This window comes from Peromyscus maniculatus, chromosome 23, assembly GCF_049852395.1.
Source record: "Peromyscus maniculatus bairdii isolate BWxNUB_F1_BW_parent chromosome 23, HU_Pman_BW_mat_3.1, whole genome shotgun sequence".
NCBI lineage: Eukaryota > Metazoa > Chordata > Mammalia > Rodentia > Cricetidae > Peromyscus > Peromyscus maniculatus.
Genome location: NC_134874.1, coordinates 22,933,346 through 22,948,675, shown reverse-complemented (window position 1 = coordinate 22,948,675; position 15,330 = coordinate 22,933,346). Strand labels below are relative to the sequence as shown.

The 15,330-nt window shown below is 49.8% G+C and overlaps 1 protein-coding gene across 1 annotated transcript in view; it reads left to right on the top strand.

Annotated features, from left to right (window-relative positions):
- The first annotated feature begins 1,931 nt into the window (after positions 1–1,931).
- The window catches only part of Galnt17 (polypeptide N-acetylgalactosaminyltransferase 17), a 447,914-nt gene continuing 434,515 nt past the window's right edge, over positions 1,932–15,330 (top strand). The window contains exon 1 of the mRNA XM_006971339.4: positions 1,932–3,643. Within this exon, the coding sequence (XP_006971401.2) occupies positions 3,406–3,643 (238 nt within the window). The 5' untranslated portion in view covers positions 1,932–3,405. The remainder of the gene's footprint in view (positions 3,644–15,330) is intronic.

Sequence of the window (15,330 nt, the reverse complement as noted above, 5' to 3'; positions counted from 1 at the left end):
TGACTTCTGCAAGTTGTCCTCTGACCTCCACCTGCGGGCTATGGCACAAATACATACCCACACACATACACAACTAAGTATTTTTTTTAAAGGAAGGAAATGGAACTAGAGAGATGTCTTAATGCTCTATCATGAGAAGTAGAATTGGAATCTGTCTTAGTTAGGGTTTATATTGCTGGGAAGAGACACCATGACCATGGCAACGCTTATAAAGGAAAACATTTCATTGGGGCTGCCTTACTGTTTCAGAGGTGTAGTCCATTATCATCATGGTGGAACACTGTGCTAGAGAGGTAGCCGAGAGCCCTACATCTTGATCTGAATGAAGGCAGCAAGAGGATATTGAGACACTCTGGCAAGACTTGAGCTTCTGAGACTTCAAAGCCCTCCCCCGCAGTGGCACACTTCTTTGAACAAGGCCACACCTACTCCAACAATGCCACACCTCCTAATAGTGCCCCTCCCTATGTGCCGAGCATTCAACCCCGTGAGTCTATGGGGGCTATTCCACCGCAGGATCCAAGCACCATCAGTGACTTACAAATGCCTGTAACTCTAGTTCAAAGAATCAAATGCCCTCTTCTGGTCTCTATGGGCCTACACACACACACACACACACACACACACACACACACACACACACACACACACACCTTAACAATGCAATGAAAAGAAAAGAATACAATATTTTTAAAAAGAAATAAAGATTGTTGTAGTTTTTCGTGTTCCTTCCCTCCCTCCCTCGTTCCTTGGGGATTAAATGGAGGATCCCACATATGTTCAGCAAGCACTGTATCAGTGAGCTATATCCCTGTATTTTTTTTTCCCCTTTATTTTTTATTTTAAGGTAAGGCCCTTGCCAAATTGCCCAGCCTGGCCTTGAATGAAAGATCCTCCGGTCTCAGATTTCCGAGCAGCAGATGATACCCACACCACCAAGCCTGACTTTCCATGTATTTTTTTTTCCTCAGTGTGAAAAAATCATAAAGGCGCTTGCTGTTATTATTCAAAATAACAAGCAACAACAGGGAAAAACATCCCCTCCCCCAAACACACAAACAAACAAAACCAAAAAAAAAAAAAAAAAATCCTGTATTGAAATGGAGAGCCAGGCTTGGCGACTATGACCATCCCAGGACTTAGGAGGTCAAGTCAAGAGGGTCAAGAATCAGGAGTTAGGGCCCAGCCCAGGCTACGTGAGACTGAACAGCCAAAAGAACACCCAAATCCCAACAAAGTCTAAACAAACCAAAAATAAAAATAGCCCCTCTCCCCTTAAAAAAACAAACAAACAAAAACAACAAGCTAACCTGGAACTTACTTTGTAGCCAAGGATGTCTTAAACTTCTGGTCCTCCTGCCTCCACCTCCCGAGTGCGGGATCATAGGTTTGCCACCAGCAAGCCTGGTTTGGGAAGAGCTAGGCAATCACTCAACTTCAACCACCGAACTCCATCCTGACCCTAAACCCCAAACCTGCCCACTCGCCCTTGCTCTGCCCCAATAAGAAGCCTAAAACCCAAACCAACCAAACAAAACCAACCCATGATCAACAACAAACTTTAGTGGGCTAGTAAGATGAAGTGGAAGCCCCTGAATTCACTCAGCTGACTCTTATCTGTCAGCAGTCTGGTTTCTTTCTCTGGCCTAAGAAATCGAAGATTCAGAGGGCAGATCTTTGGCACTGCTGTATCTAGGGAAACGGAGGAGGAGGTTGTGGAGACCCCGCAGGGTCATAAATCCGTGTGTTACTACTAAGATGTTTACGGAAGTGTGGGTAAGCACAGAAGCAGCAACTCAGATGGTCAGAAGTCTCCCAGGGCCCTGGCAAGAAGGACACAAGGCCTGGCTCCGAAAGTAGCGGAATCCGAGTCTCCAGGCCAGATTTTCCCTCTAGCCATTCCGGGCCAAGCTATGCACAGCGGCTTAGCCAAGAGAAAGGGACGTCTCCCTTGTCTGCCGGGATGGAACAAACCCGCCCGCTTAGAGAGCGCTGAGAACCCCAAGGGTCCCTCGCAGCCTTTAGCAGCCAACATGACTTGACTGCTCCCGGGTCCCGCGCGCTCCCCACTCTCTCCAGACGCCCCCACCCATTCAGGGTGCGCGCGCAAGAGCGGGCCAGCTTCCCCTAGCGGTGCGCTCCGCAGCCTGCGGGTGGCAGCGGCGGTGGCGACTGTCTCTCGGGGAAGAGGGTGGCCAAGGGACCGCGGAGGAGGAGTCGGCGCTGCAGCCGCTCCCCTCGGGACCGCGCCCCGCCTTCCGTCGCTACCTGAGCATCCCCTCCTGTTTTCCTAGCTGCTCCGGTCTATCCTACCATCCCCTAGGGGACCGTGTGTACTCTCAGTGTCGCAGCCGCGGTGTCATTGCGCCCGGTGATCGGGACGCTCGGATCTTGGTTCCCCTGGGGGCTTGGGACGAGCTGCACGGGCCGTGGTGACAGGCGGCGGAGGCACCAGCGCGCATCCCTCCCCCGCGACGTTTAGAGAAGCGTGTAGAAAACTGGTGTGACTTTGGAGGTCCGACTCCTCCTTCCGGCCAGCCTCGCAACACGCCACCTCTTGAGACAGGCCAGTGTGTCCGGCAGGCCTGGAGGCTCCTGTAGGGACTTGGAACGTGTCCGGGAACCCGTGGCGCTGTGCGCACTGGTGAGTTTTGCGGGCGGGGTGGGGGCGGAGAGGACGTAGCGCTGGATCCCTGCTCCCGCCCCTTTCCTGCTGTCCCCCCCCACTTTGAGAGAGTCATTGAGATTTGAGCGTGACTGCGGAGCCCGGAGGATGCGGGCACCGGGAACGGGCTTTTCCTCCTCCCGGAGTGATGGAGAGGGCCGGTGAGCTGAACAAAGACACCCGCCCGGAGGAGCCGGTTCTCCGCTGAAGAACGCTGTCCTCGCCGGGAGACGGCCGCCTGCGGGCGAGAGTGTTGGCCGTGCAACTCCAGGAGTGGCGCGCTCTTCCGCCGGCGGGCGCAGAGCAGGAGCCGGGCACCTGCGCGCCACTCCCGCCACATCTCCGGAGCATCCAGACTACCACCGGGTTGTCCCTGAAGGTCCACCGTCTCTAGAGGTCCAAAGTCCAAAGGCAACCTGTTCTGGGTGCAGCGAGGAGAGACCCTGGGACCTTTATCTTTTGCTGCCTGTTAGAAGGGACTGCGTGCTGTGGACGGAGCAGGCATTTCAGGGACACTTTTGCAAGCCAGGGGCTTTCCATGTGATCCACGCTTGGTCCCCAATAGCCGTGTCTCTGTCGCCTGAGCATCGGCGTTCTGTGGCCGGCAGCAGCTGGGATTCCTCCCCACCCCCTGGCCATTGTCCGGTGTGAGGGGTCTGCACGGTCTCAGGCTGCCCTGCGCCTCGCAGGTGAGGCTGGTGGAGGCGTGGGTCCAGGGAAAGGACCGGCCGTGTTGTTTGATGGCTTCACTGAGGAGAGTCAAAGTGTTGTTGGTGTTGAACTTGATCGCGGTGGCCGGCTTCGTGATATTTTTGGCTAAGTGCCGGCCTATCGCGGTGCGCAGCGGAGACGCCTTCCACGAGATCCGGCCTCGCGCAGAGGTGGCTAACCTCAGCGCGCACAGCGCCAGCCCCATCCAGGATGCGGTCCTGAAGCGCCTGTCGCTGCTGGAGGACATCGTCTACCGGCAGCTTAATGGTAAGGACGTGCCCTGACGCCCGTGGGTCGTGGTGCGTGCGGGGGCACAGGGTGATCTCCCTGGCTCTCTGTGCTGTGTACTCTAAGCTGACATCTGAACGCGTCTGATTTCTCACTTTCGTTCTGGCTCCGTGTCTGGTATGATTGTAGAAACCACTACCTGCTTCTTTCCCATGATGTGCACAAGCTGGAAGTTTGGTCTCTTCTGCTTGTGACTCTAGCTTAGGCAGGACAGACTGCGGGCTGGGGACGTCTAGAAAAGAAATAGCTGTCAGTGCATGGTGTTTGATGGGAAAGCTGGTGCCATGGCTTGCAAAGTGAAGGCTTGAATGAATACATGATTCCTTTAGGTTGAATGAATCACTAAGAATGCAGACTTTTCCCTGCCCTCTGCCTGGGTGCGGGTTGATATTCTGAACCAAGCAGCAAGGGAGGTTCAAGTCCTCAGCAAGTCTGGGAAGCAGGCGTTCATTCACAAAGTTCAGCCAAACAAGGAGGCATCTCGGTTTGTAGCATTTTTCAGAACCTGTCCCATCTACAACATTCTAAATGAGTTACCATCAAAGAGCAGGGTTGGGGGAGCTAATTTACTGTTTCCACGAGGCCCAAGGGACTGATGGTCCCTGGACACTTGCTGTCTTCACAGTGTCCCGTAGCCTATCAAGTATAAAGAAGAGGTTGCGAGTACACAAGTCTGACTCTCTTCCCTTCCCAATCTTTTGCGTGTTCCAATGGCCCGGAACTGTCAGCTGTTGTAATGACTGGTAATAAGTCTTGGCTGTGTCCTAGAGAGACATTACAAATCCGCACGTGTAATGGCAGGACATTACCATTAGTCCGAGGAGGTTCCGGCCCCTTCCCCACAGTAGAACCCAGCCAACCAGACTGGGGAAGGTTAACCAAGCTGCCTGTGTACTGATGTTAGTAAGTAGTACTTTAGAGGTTGGTTGACCACAGAGCCCATGTTTTTGGCTACAAGGCACAGATTTCTTTTCATGTGTCTGTGTGCAGGTGTGTGTGTGCGCGTGCGCGTAGAGGGCAGGGGTCAACCTTGAATGTCTTTCTTCAGGTTCATTTACCTTGGTATTTTGAGACAGGGTCTCTCACTGACCTGGTGCTAACAGAGTGAGGCTGGCTGACCAGCATGCCCAGGGATCCAGCTGGTTCTATTCTCTAGCTCTGGGATTACAAGTACATGTTACCATGTCCAGCTTTTTTAGAAAGTGTGTGTGTGTGTGTGTGTGTGTGTGTGTGTGTGTGTGTGTGTGTGTGGTGTATTTGGGGAGGGTACACACATACCACAGACCACACAGGGAGGTTAGAGAACAACTCACTGGAGAGAACTGTCTCTTCTTCTACCACGGGGTCCTGGATGCTCCTAGGTCCCCAGGCTTGATAGCCTTTACCCACTAAGCCATCTCCCTGGCCCCAGACTCTGACTTTTAAAGTATATAAGGTTTTTTGATAAATGGATTACATAGATAGATCCATGTAAACGTGGGTTGGGGACCAAACTTAACCTGACTTCACTGGTGAGAGTCACAGGCCAGCATGAGGCTGGTGGCAGAGGACCGGGAAAGACAACTTTCTTCTCGCCCTTTTGGTGATCCCTTCCAGATAATCCCAGGTGAGGGATGCGGGCAGCCTCCTACACTCCTGAAAAAATGTCATAGTCTTCTTAAGTAAGTATCCAGGGGGCTTTGAACTTGTGCCTTTGGTATGAAGCTGTGGCCCTAATTGTACCTTTTGCAGGTAATGAGACCAGACCATCAGGGCAGCCCACCCAGGTCGTGTGGAAGCTCTTCTCCCAGAGACCTCAAGACGAAATGAGTAGAACAAGATTAAATCCCTCAGTTCATTTCTAGAAGAGTGTGGGCTCAGTACTCTGGAGGTGAGGCAGGAGGATGAGAAGTATTGGGCCAGCCTGGCTAGAAAAGAAGAGTAGGGGCATTGGAATTATTTTTCTGCATAGATACCTACAGAAACACACTCATAAGACACCCCCCCAAATAGCCAGAGCATGCCCCCTCTCAAACTACATGCAGGGACATAGGTCATTTTAGTAGCAGTTTCCATTAGGGACATGATATAGGCTATGGTCACACCCCTTCATGGCAATTATAAAAATTCTATGTGGTACTATTTGTTTATTTGTTTACTTATTTATTATGATGTGACTGAATATGTGTGGAACATACATGTGGAAGCTGGGGACCCATGTCTGATATCTTCCTCAGTCACTTCTCTGCCTCGTTTTTTTGAGACACAGTCTCTCACTGAACCTGGAGCCTGCCATTTTGGCTACACGGGTTGACCAGCAAGCCCCAGTGACCATCTTTTCTCAGCCTCTCCAGCACCAGGATTATAGGCAAATGCTAGCAAGTCCTGTGCAGCAGGCACTTTAACTTAGCAGCCATTTTCTTGGGTCCCTATGTGATGTGTTTTAAGGGTAGCACATGTGCCTGACCCTCTTAGTATTGGCAATAACCCTGTGAGGCACCTGCCCTTCTTTGTCCCTTTGAGACTTGCTGGCAGTCACCCAGTGACCATCAGGGTTTAAAATGACTCTGGAACTTGTTACCTTTGGGCGAGGGCTCTTAGTGCTGTTCCCACTCACCTCCCTAGACCTTATTATCATACTCCCTTGCAGGGTCTATGTGGATGCGGAATCCAGGGGTCCATGTCCTAGGGGCTTCTTTTCAATAGGCAGAGAGTAGGGTCTGAGACTTTGTCTGTAGTGAACTTCTCACTCTCCATCAGACAGACACTGCTCTGCCTATACCAAACCTATCAAGGGCAGCAGATACACTCAAATTACAAAGCCAGCAAGCAGGCTGGGTACAACTTGTGAGAAGCCACAGTCTGCTTCCGAGGGGCTCTGGGTCTGGCTTCTTTTTCTGAGCCCTTTGCTTTGCAGAGAATGCCCATGCTAGGGAGTTACGGATGTAGCTCAGTTAGTAGAGAGCCCTTGCCTAGCTTGTGTGAGGCCCCGAGTTCCATTCCTAGCACCACATAAGCCAGGAGTGGTGGCACAAACTTCTAAGCTCTGCTCTAGGGAGGAGAAAGGATGATTAAGACTCCATCAATAGCTTCCTGGGGAGCTCAAGGCCAGCTTGAGCTACATGAGACTTTGTCTCAACATGAAAGAAGGATGGAATGGGGGTGGGAAGGAAGGTAGAAGAAAATTGACTGGTTGAGTGGGGGGCTAGAAGAGGAAGGCTGGAAGCTGGCTTAGTGATGTCCAGTTGAGAGCTTTTCCTAGGCGAGCTCTGACTTCAAACCGGGACTTAGCTGAATCTGTCTTCCCGGATTTGTAGGGACAGGCAACCTGGAGGGTAAGAGCAAGGAGAAGTTGTGTTGTGGAGGAGACCCTCTCCATCTCCACCCTGCCCTCAGGGGTGCCAGTCTTTGTCTGTTCTTGTTTTGAGGACTACTTATTCCGTCTGTTATACCAGGCTGGCTGCTGTACCAGGGGGGTTGGGGGAGGGGGAGGAGGGCTCTTCCTGGTGTGCTGGAGAGATGGGACCAAGGCTTTGTCAGGGCTCCTGCTGAGCACCTGTCTCCACCCATTGCCACTGACTACAAAGAAGGAGCCCAGGAGCCCAGGGTTCCTTATCCCTCAGCTGGAGCTAGGCACTAAGGGCATAGCAGGAGCTCAGTGCCACATGAAGCTGGCATTTTTAAAGTTGCACAGAGCTGGTCTAGTGAGATAGTTCTGTGGTAGAATGCTTGCCTAGTATGTGCAAGATCCCAAGTTTGATCTCCAGAACAACAAAAGACATACAAATAAACAAACAAAAAGCCACTCTGGCTACTTGAAGCTCTCCTGTGGTCCCTTGGGTCTAGCAGGAGAAATTCATTGAGATTCCACCTTCCTCTGGAGAGGTTTTGGTTTGCTTGATTGTTTCTGCTTGTTTGGAGGCTGGGTCTCATGTAGCCCAGGCTAGCCTGAAACTCCCCTAAGTAGCCAAAGATGACCTTAAACCCCATAATCCTCCTGCCTACACCTCCTCAGTGTTGGGATCACAGGTCTGCACAGGCCGTTCTCTGAGGATCTCCACTCGGTTCTTGTGATTGGCTTCCCCTCTGCCGATGCACACCTCTTATTGACCTTGGGCTCCATAGCCTACACATTGAAACTCGGTCTCTGAGAAGAGCTGGTTATGCCGATTTCTCTGCCCAGTCCTCAATTCTGTCCGCCCTTCCAGGCTTGGCTCTTGTGGTTGAGGGTTGCCGAATGTTATGTGGGTAGCAGTCCTGTTACTTTGAGCTGCTCAAGGCTTTAGTGACCGACTGTCCCTTTGCAGTCTTATTCCAAACTCTTATGCCTCAGTGGGTTTAACTTTGGAGTCCAGAAATGACTCAAGGTTTTCTTTTTCTTTTTTTTTAAAGGTCTGGAGCCCTATTTTAGACTTTTACATCCTACCCCATCTCTTCCCATCTGTGCCTCCCATATATGGTGGGCAGTTGAGGTTTATTGATAGCTGGATGGGAACTAGGTTTTAGGAAGGAGATGACAACCACAGGGGAAAAAAATAAAACCCCAAGATTGCAAAGGCTGGGATGGGTAGTGTGGTGAAGGGAGACTTAGCTGGGAAGACTGAGTGTAAGAAAGCCGCCTTGTCTTTATCATATTGCCTCCATTATCTTTCCTATTATCATCTCAGTTCCGCCATCTTGACTCTGCCATCTGGCCAATGTTTTCTTGGGCCTGACACGTTGCCTCTGCCATGCTGTTCCCATCGTCTTGTCTACACCATCTTCCTCTCTGTCTTCTCTCCCCATCTTGCCCTTACTATCTGCACGCCCCCCCCCCCCCAGCCCTCACATCTTGCCTCCCCTACCTTGGTGTAGTCATAAGTTTTTCTGTGTCCCGTTTTGCCGGTGATCGGGACTCTCCCACTCGCACCCCCCAGCTGCTGGGCCCCAAGTAAACACACAGAGTCTTTTATTATTTACAAACTCATGGCCCTGGCCTATGGTTCAAGCTTCTTGCTAGCTAGCTCTTATAACTAAATTCAGCCCATTTCTAATCTATATGTCACCATGTGTTCTGTGGCTTTTACCTGTGTGCCATTACATGCTGTTCCCTGGACAGCAGGATGGCGTCTCCCCTCTCTGCCTTTCTTCTTCCTGTCTCTTTCTTGGATTTCCTGCCTGCCTATAAGCTGCCTTGCCATAGGCCAAAGCAGTCCATTTGGTAAACAATGGGAACAACACATATTCACAGCATACAGAAAGACATTCCCCGGCAATTTGATCTAGTCTTTTCCTGCCTGAGTGAAATGAACCAGCTCCTTCAAGGAGCTTGGAAGTAAGGTGGTATACAAAGTTAGACACTATACCAGGTTAGACACTAGCCAGCATTGGTATATTTGGGTGTATGACTTATTATTATAAGTATAGTTTAATATTCTTTTCTGCAGTATGGAATCAGCTCATAGAACATCTGGAAAAACCTTTTTAAGAATCATACAGAAGAAAACCAAACTCTTTTTAAAATCTGTTAAAGCAGTTGCCCGATGGTTCTTATAGACCCAGACACTGATTTCCCTGTTGTTGGAATTCCCCTAGTCATGAGGTACGTGATTTTCGGTTCCCTGTCACCTTTTCCATCACCTTCTAAGGAAGTTATTTATTCCTCTCATTTTAGGGATGAGAAAGGTGAGAAACAGAGATCTTGTTAGATTTAGCTGGTGTGATACAGCGAGAGAAGGGCAGAGTGGAGGATTAGGAATATGCCTCTCCCCCTTTCTTCCCGGACTCTTGGAAGCAGCGGTGGGGACAGGAAGGGGGGCCCATGCAAGTCTCACGCCCGCCTCCGAGTCCCCCAGCACAGTGAATTGGAAGTGGGAACCCCCGAGCTCCGGCCCTCTTCTCTGTCAGCCCTGGGCAGCTGTGTCGTAAGAGGAAATGCAATTGATTTCGAGTTAGTTTCCAAATTTAGATTTCAGAGGGATATTGAATAGAAGCCGGGTTGCTTGGAGAAATTGAAAAATCTTTGCGGAAATAGAAGTCAAAATTACCTACCCTGCTCCTGCCTCTAAGCCACATGAGTGGACGGAGCTGAAAAACTAAAACTGCAAAAAAGAAGAAGTGGGGGAAAAAAAGGACAAAAACTAAAACATTCCCAGATAACCCAAGGGCTGTGCGCCAAAATTCTTCAGGCAAGGGGGAGTGAATTGGTATAGTGGGCACAGGGGGAAATCTGCTCTCTCTTGACTGCAGGTTAGAGCCAGAAAAAAACAGGATTATAGGCAGCCCAGGCTGGTCTCAAACTCCCTATACAGCAGAGGGTGACCAACAACTTATGATCCTCCTGCCTTCGCTTCTATGGTGCTGGGGGATGGGTGTGCATCACGATGACCAGTTTGTTTGTTTCCAATGCTAGGATAGAATCTAAGGCTTTGAGAATGCTATGAAAGCACTCTACTAGCAGAGACAAGGCCAAGACTGTCTTGGTAGCCAGGTGGCGGCGGCACACGCCTTTAATCCCAGCACTCGGGAGGCAGAGGCAGGCGGATCTCTGTGAGTTCGAGGCTAGCCTGGTCTAAAGAGCGAGTTCCAGGAAAGGAAAAAGACTGTCTTTGGTGACTGACAGAGCCAAGCCCAACATTGTTTCCCTTTTCCTACCTAGATAACGGTCGACTTTTACGTCGACCGTGGATGCTGAGTGGTAGCTGCATTTCCTTGGGGAGGGGGCAGGAGAAGACAATGAATGTTCGTATTAAAACCAACCACTGCATGGCCAGGCAGAGGGATCAGTGAGAAGAGCACTTGCTGATCTTATAAAGGACTGGGGTTTGGTTCCCAGTATGCCTTAACTCTGGTACCTGCACCTTCTTCTGGCCTCTACAGGTACCAGGGGGTCCTGCACCCTCTTCTAGCCTCTACAGGTACCAGACCTGCACATAACTCCATGCAAACAGTCATACAGACAAAATAAGAATAGTAAACACATCTTTAAAAACCTCAACCACTGGGATGGGGACATGGTTCAGTAGTTAAGAGCACTGGCTGCTTTTGCAGCAGACTGGAGTTCTGTTTCCACCATACCAGGTGACTCACAACCGTCTGTAACTCCAGCTCTAGGACAGTGTTCCTCAACCTTCCTAATACTGTATGCAACCCTTTCATACAGACCCTTGTGTTGTGGTGACCCCCCAGCCATCAAATTATTTTTGTTATTACTTGTGGTGGTATTGTGTTCCCCAAAATATTGTGCACCCTAATAAACTTATTTGGGGTCAGAGACAGAACAGCCACTAGATACTTAGGATAGGCAGTGGTAGCACACGCCTTTAATCCTAGCATTCCAGAGGCAGAAATCCATGTGTTCAAGGATACAGCCAAGCATGGTGACTCATGCCTTTAATCCCAGGGAGTGGTGGTAGAAAGCAGAAAGGTATATAAGGCGTGAGGACCAGAAACTAGAAGCACTTGTCTGGTTAAGCATTTTGGCTGGTTAAGCTTTTAGGTTTTGAGCAGCACAGTTCAGCTGAGAGCCATTCAGATATGAGGACACAGAGGCTTCCAGTCTGAGGAAACAAGATCAGCTGAGAAGTTGGCCAGGTGAAGTTAGCTGTGGCTTGTTCTGTCTCTCTGATCTTCCAGTATTCACCCCAATGCTTGGCCTCACGTTTGATTTTATTAATAAGAACTTTTAAGATTCCTGCTACAACTACTTCATAGTTGTAGTTTTGCTACTGTCATGTAAATATCTGACCTGCAGGATATCTGATATGCAACCCCTGTGCAAGGGTCATTTGATCCCCACAAAGAGTTGGGTACCAACAGATTGAGAACCGCTGCTCCAGGGGATCTAACAACCTCTTCTGGCCTCTGAGGGTATCTGCACACATAGAAACATACACATATATAAAAATAAAAATTAACAACAACAACAACAACAACAAAACTGGATCGCTGTAGAGGAGACTAGAAGGAAACCAAGCTTGTGTGACTTCTCTATGCTCAGTCTAGGCATTCAGCAGGGCCTGGAGACAAGGCTGGCCAGTGTTTTAGAAGGCTTGGTCCATGGATGGAGTCCGGGGACTGGAGCCAGGTGCTTTTCCTTGAGCTCTGGCATCTGGTTGAGGCTGGTTCCTCCTGGAGACATGGGGAGCTCTATTCTTGGATAGCATGGACATGCAGACAAGTCTGAGCCATGTGGGTGTCAGACACCCTGTCAGTGGGGAGCAGCTGCCTCCTGCCCAGCCCAGGGGTAGCAGGGGAAGCAGCCATCATCATCATCATCCTTATTGTGTCATTATCGCCATCATCATCATCATCACCACCATCATCATCACCATCATCACCATCATCATCATCACCATCATCACCACCATCATTATCGAAGAGATCCAACTGCCCCAGACCTCTGCTTGCTGCCAAATCGGGAGACTCCTTATTGGGAAGGGAGAAGGCTTAGCCCTGAGAGTGAAGGATGACAAGGAGAAAATAGGAGCACGGGCGAGGCAGGCCTGCGGCCCCGAGACAGCTGAGACAAGACAACCTGCGAGTCTTGGAGACGCCTGCAGAACCAGGGTTGTGGCGGAGTGTCAGACAGGGCCAGTCTCATTTCCAGATCTGTCAAGTTATGAATGCTGCGATTTCAGGTCAGTGGCTTCACTTTTTAGTTCTAAAGTGGGGTCATGCTATGTCAGGATGAATGGAGAATAAAAACACAGGGGATGGGGTGGGATGGGGTGGGGTGGCACTTCTTTCTGTTGGCACCCTGCTTGATTGTTCCAGCGTTGAGGACCTAAATTCAAATCCTCAGACGCCCCATTCAAAAAAAAAAAACATATCTGGGTGTGGTGGCATGCGCTTATGATCCCAGTGCTGGGAGGATAGAGATGGGAAGACCCAAGGAGATGGAGATGGAGATGGAAATACCCACATATCTGTGCACACTGCTCACACGTGCTCCCATGTGTTCACATGCACACACACACACACACACACACACACACACACACACACACACACACACACGAATGCCCATGCCAGTGGCAGCTGTGGCAATGCCAACTGGCTAAAAGGCACCTGTGTGCTGACTCCCCATCGTATTCCTGATTTCCATAGGGGTCTTGGGCCACAGCGCTTGCTCAATAAATACTTCCTAAGCAAGCCAACGAACAGCGGGACTGTTTGACAGCAGAGCATGGCCCTGATTATATGATCCCAGAGGAATGAGAAGGGATTCTTCTTGTTTAATTCTCTCGTACTCCATAGACTGATATCCTTGCTGTTGTTTTTTGAGACTGGGTCTTACGTAGTCGAGGCCGCCACCCAGCCCCTGGGCTTACAGCCGGGAATCGGCTAGACTGGCTGTGCCGTGTCCTGTCTTTTGACATGGTGACATGGCAGCGTACGAAAAATTCACAGGTGACGGTTTGGTGTCACAAAAAAAATATTGCAAAAGAAGCCTCGTCGCGTTTTAAGGAGGTTCCTGCTTTTGTGCTGGACTGTGGGTCGCACGAACCTGCTAGACTAACGTGTGGTCCCTTTCCCTTTCATGCGTTTGCCCGAAGCTGTTTCTGCTTCATTTTTCTTTCCCTCCTGATAACCCCACCCCTCCCCTTACTTACAACGGCAGTCTCTTACAGCAGCCTGCCCCCTCGGCCACGGTTTCATTTTCTGTAGTTTTAATTATTAGAGGCCATTGGCAATCAGCAGTACAATAAGATTTTTGAAAGAGAGAGAGGGGGTTTCGAGCTGCTCACATAACTTTTATTATACTCTATTGTAATTGACTCTGTCATTAGTAGTTATCATTGTTAAACTATTGCTGGGCTTCACTTATTAGTTAAATTTAATTATAGGTACATTGTGTGGTGTGTGTGTGTGTGTGTATGTGTGTGGGGGATATGTGTGTATGTGTGTGGGGGTATGTTGTGTGTGTATGTGTGTGTGTATGTGTGATGTGTGTGTGTGGTGTGTGGTGTGTGTATGTGTGTATGTGGGATGTGTGTGGGGTGTGTGTGTATGTGTGTATGTGGGATGTGTGTGGGGTGTGTGTGTATGTGTGTGGGGTGTGTGTGTATATATGTATGTGGGATGTGTGTATGTGTGTGGGATGTGTGTGTGGGGTGTGTGTATGTGTGTGTGTATGTGTGTGATGTGTGTGTATGTGTGTGTATGATATGTGTGTGTGGGGGGTGTGTGTTTGTATGTGTGTGTGGGGTGTGTGTGTGTGTGTGTGTGTGTGTGTGTGTGTGTGATTGCAGGTGTGCATGTGGAGGACACCTCAGGTGTCAGGTGTCACTTCCTACCTGTTTGAGACAAGGTCTCTTGTTGCATAGGTCAGACTAGCTGACCTGAGAGCTCCTGGGAACTCTCCAGTCTCCACCTTCTCTTTTGATATATACGATGTCTGGCTTTGGGTGGGTTCTTGGGATATGAACTCAGCTCCTCACCCTTCTGTGGAGAGTGCTTTACCCTCTCGGCCACCTGTTCAGCCCAGGGGTTTGTTTGTTTTGTAACAGAGTGTACAGGATGGAGTTATCAGCTTTATATTACTGTATTATATACCGGAGATAAATCCACACATGGAGCAGAGATTCTCATGTGGGCTGGTATGATCTGTAGTTACAGTGGTCGCTGGGAGCTCTTGGTGCCCTGCAGTGTGTCAAGTCCTATTACAAAGGATGCTGGCCACTCACATGGATGAGTTAGCATGTCCTTGTCACTAGGTGTGGACTACATGCCAGAAATAGAAGAGTAGACAGTGATACCTAGACTTTGCATGATACTAAGAAACAACAGCGTGTGCATGTGAATGTATGTGCATATACATGTTCATGTGTGTCCAACTGCACATGGGTACACAGGTGTATATGCATGTGTGTGTATGTGTGGGGGGTTGTGTAGGTAAAAGTCAACCTTGGCTGTCATTCCTCTGGCTTCTGTTCGCATTTATTTTTTTAAGACAATGTCTACCACTTGTCTAGGGCTTGGCTGGCCAGTGACACCCTGGTGCTGGAATTCCATGTATATTTTTTATGTTAGTTCTGGGCATGGAATCAGTTCCTCATGCTTGCAAGGCAAGCGCTTGGCTATAGGCCAGTGTCAGTTTGTCTGTGATTTTAACCTACTGCTAGACCAAGCACGGACATGAGGGGCTGGAGAGCTGGCCCAGCAGTTAAGAGCACTTGCTGCTTAATCCTGAGGATAAGAATTCAGATCCCACCATCTCATTGGATGGCTCACGAACACCTGCAACTACAGCTCCACAGGATCACACGCCTTCTTCTGACCACCAGGAGTCTTCTCCACGCATGTGCACATATGCTCCCACCCCACCTGCATGTGCTCAAGGTACAGGGTCATATGCATGCATGGGTGTAGAGGTCAGAGGCTGACTTTGAATGTCTTCCTCAATTGCTTTTTACCTTGAAAGATAAGGCGTGTTTGTATGTGAGTCCCGGCATGTGCATGCCACGGAGCACATGCGTGGGTCAAAGGATAACTTTTGGGAGTGGGTTCTCATCTTGTACCTTGTTGATGCTGGGTCTCGCTTGGTATTTGCTAATCGGCCCTTGAGCTTCTGGACACCTGTGTTTCTGTCTCTCCTCTTACTGTGAACAGCATGTCCCTGGACTTGTATTTTAGTTTTTGTGACAGGATCTCTCATGGAACCCTGGATCACTGATACAGCTGGACTGGCTGGCCAGTGAGCCTCA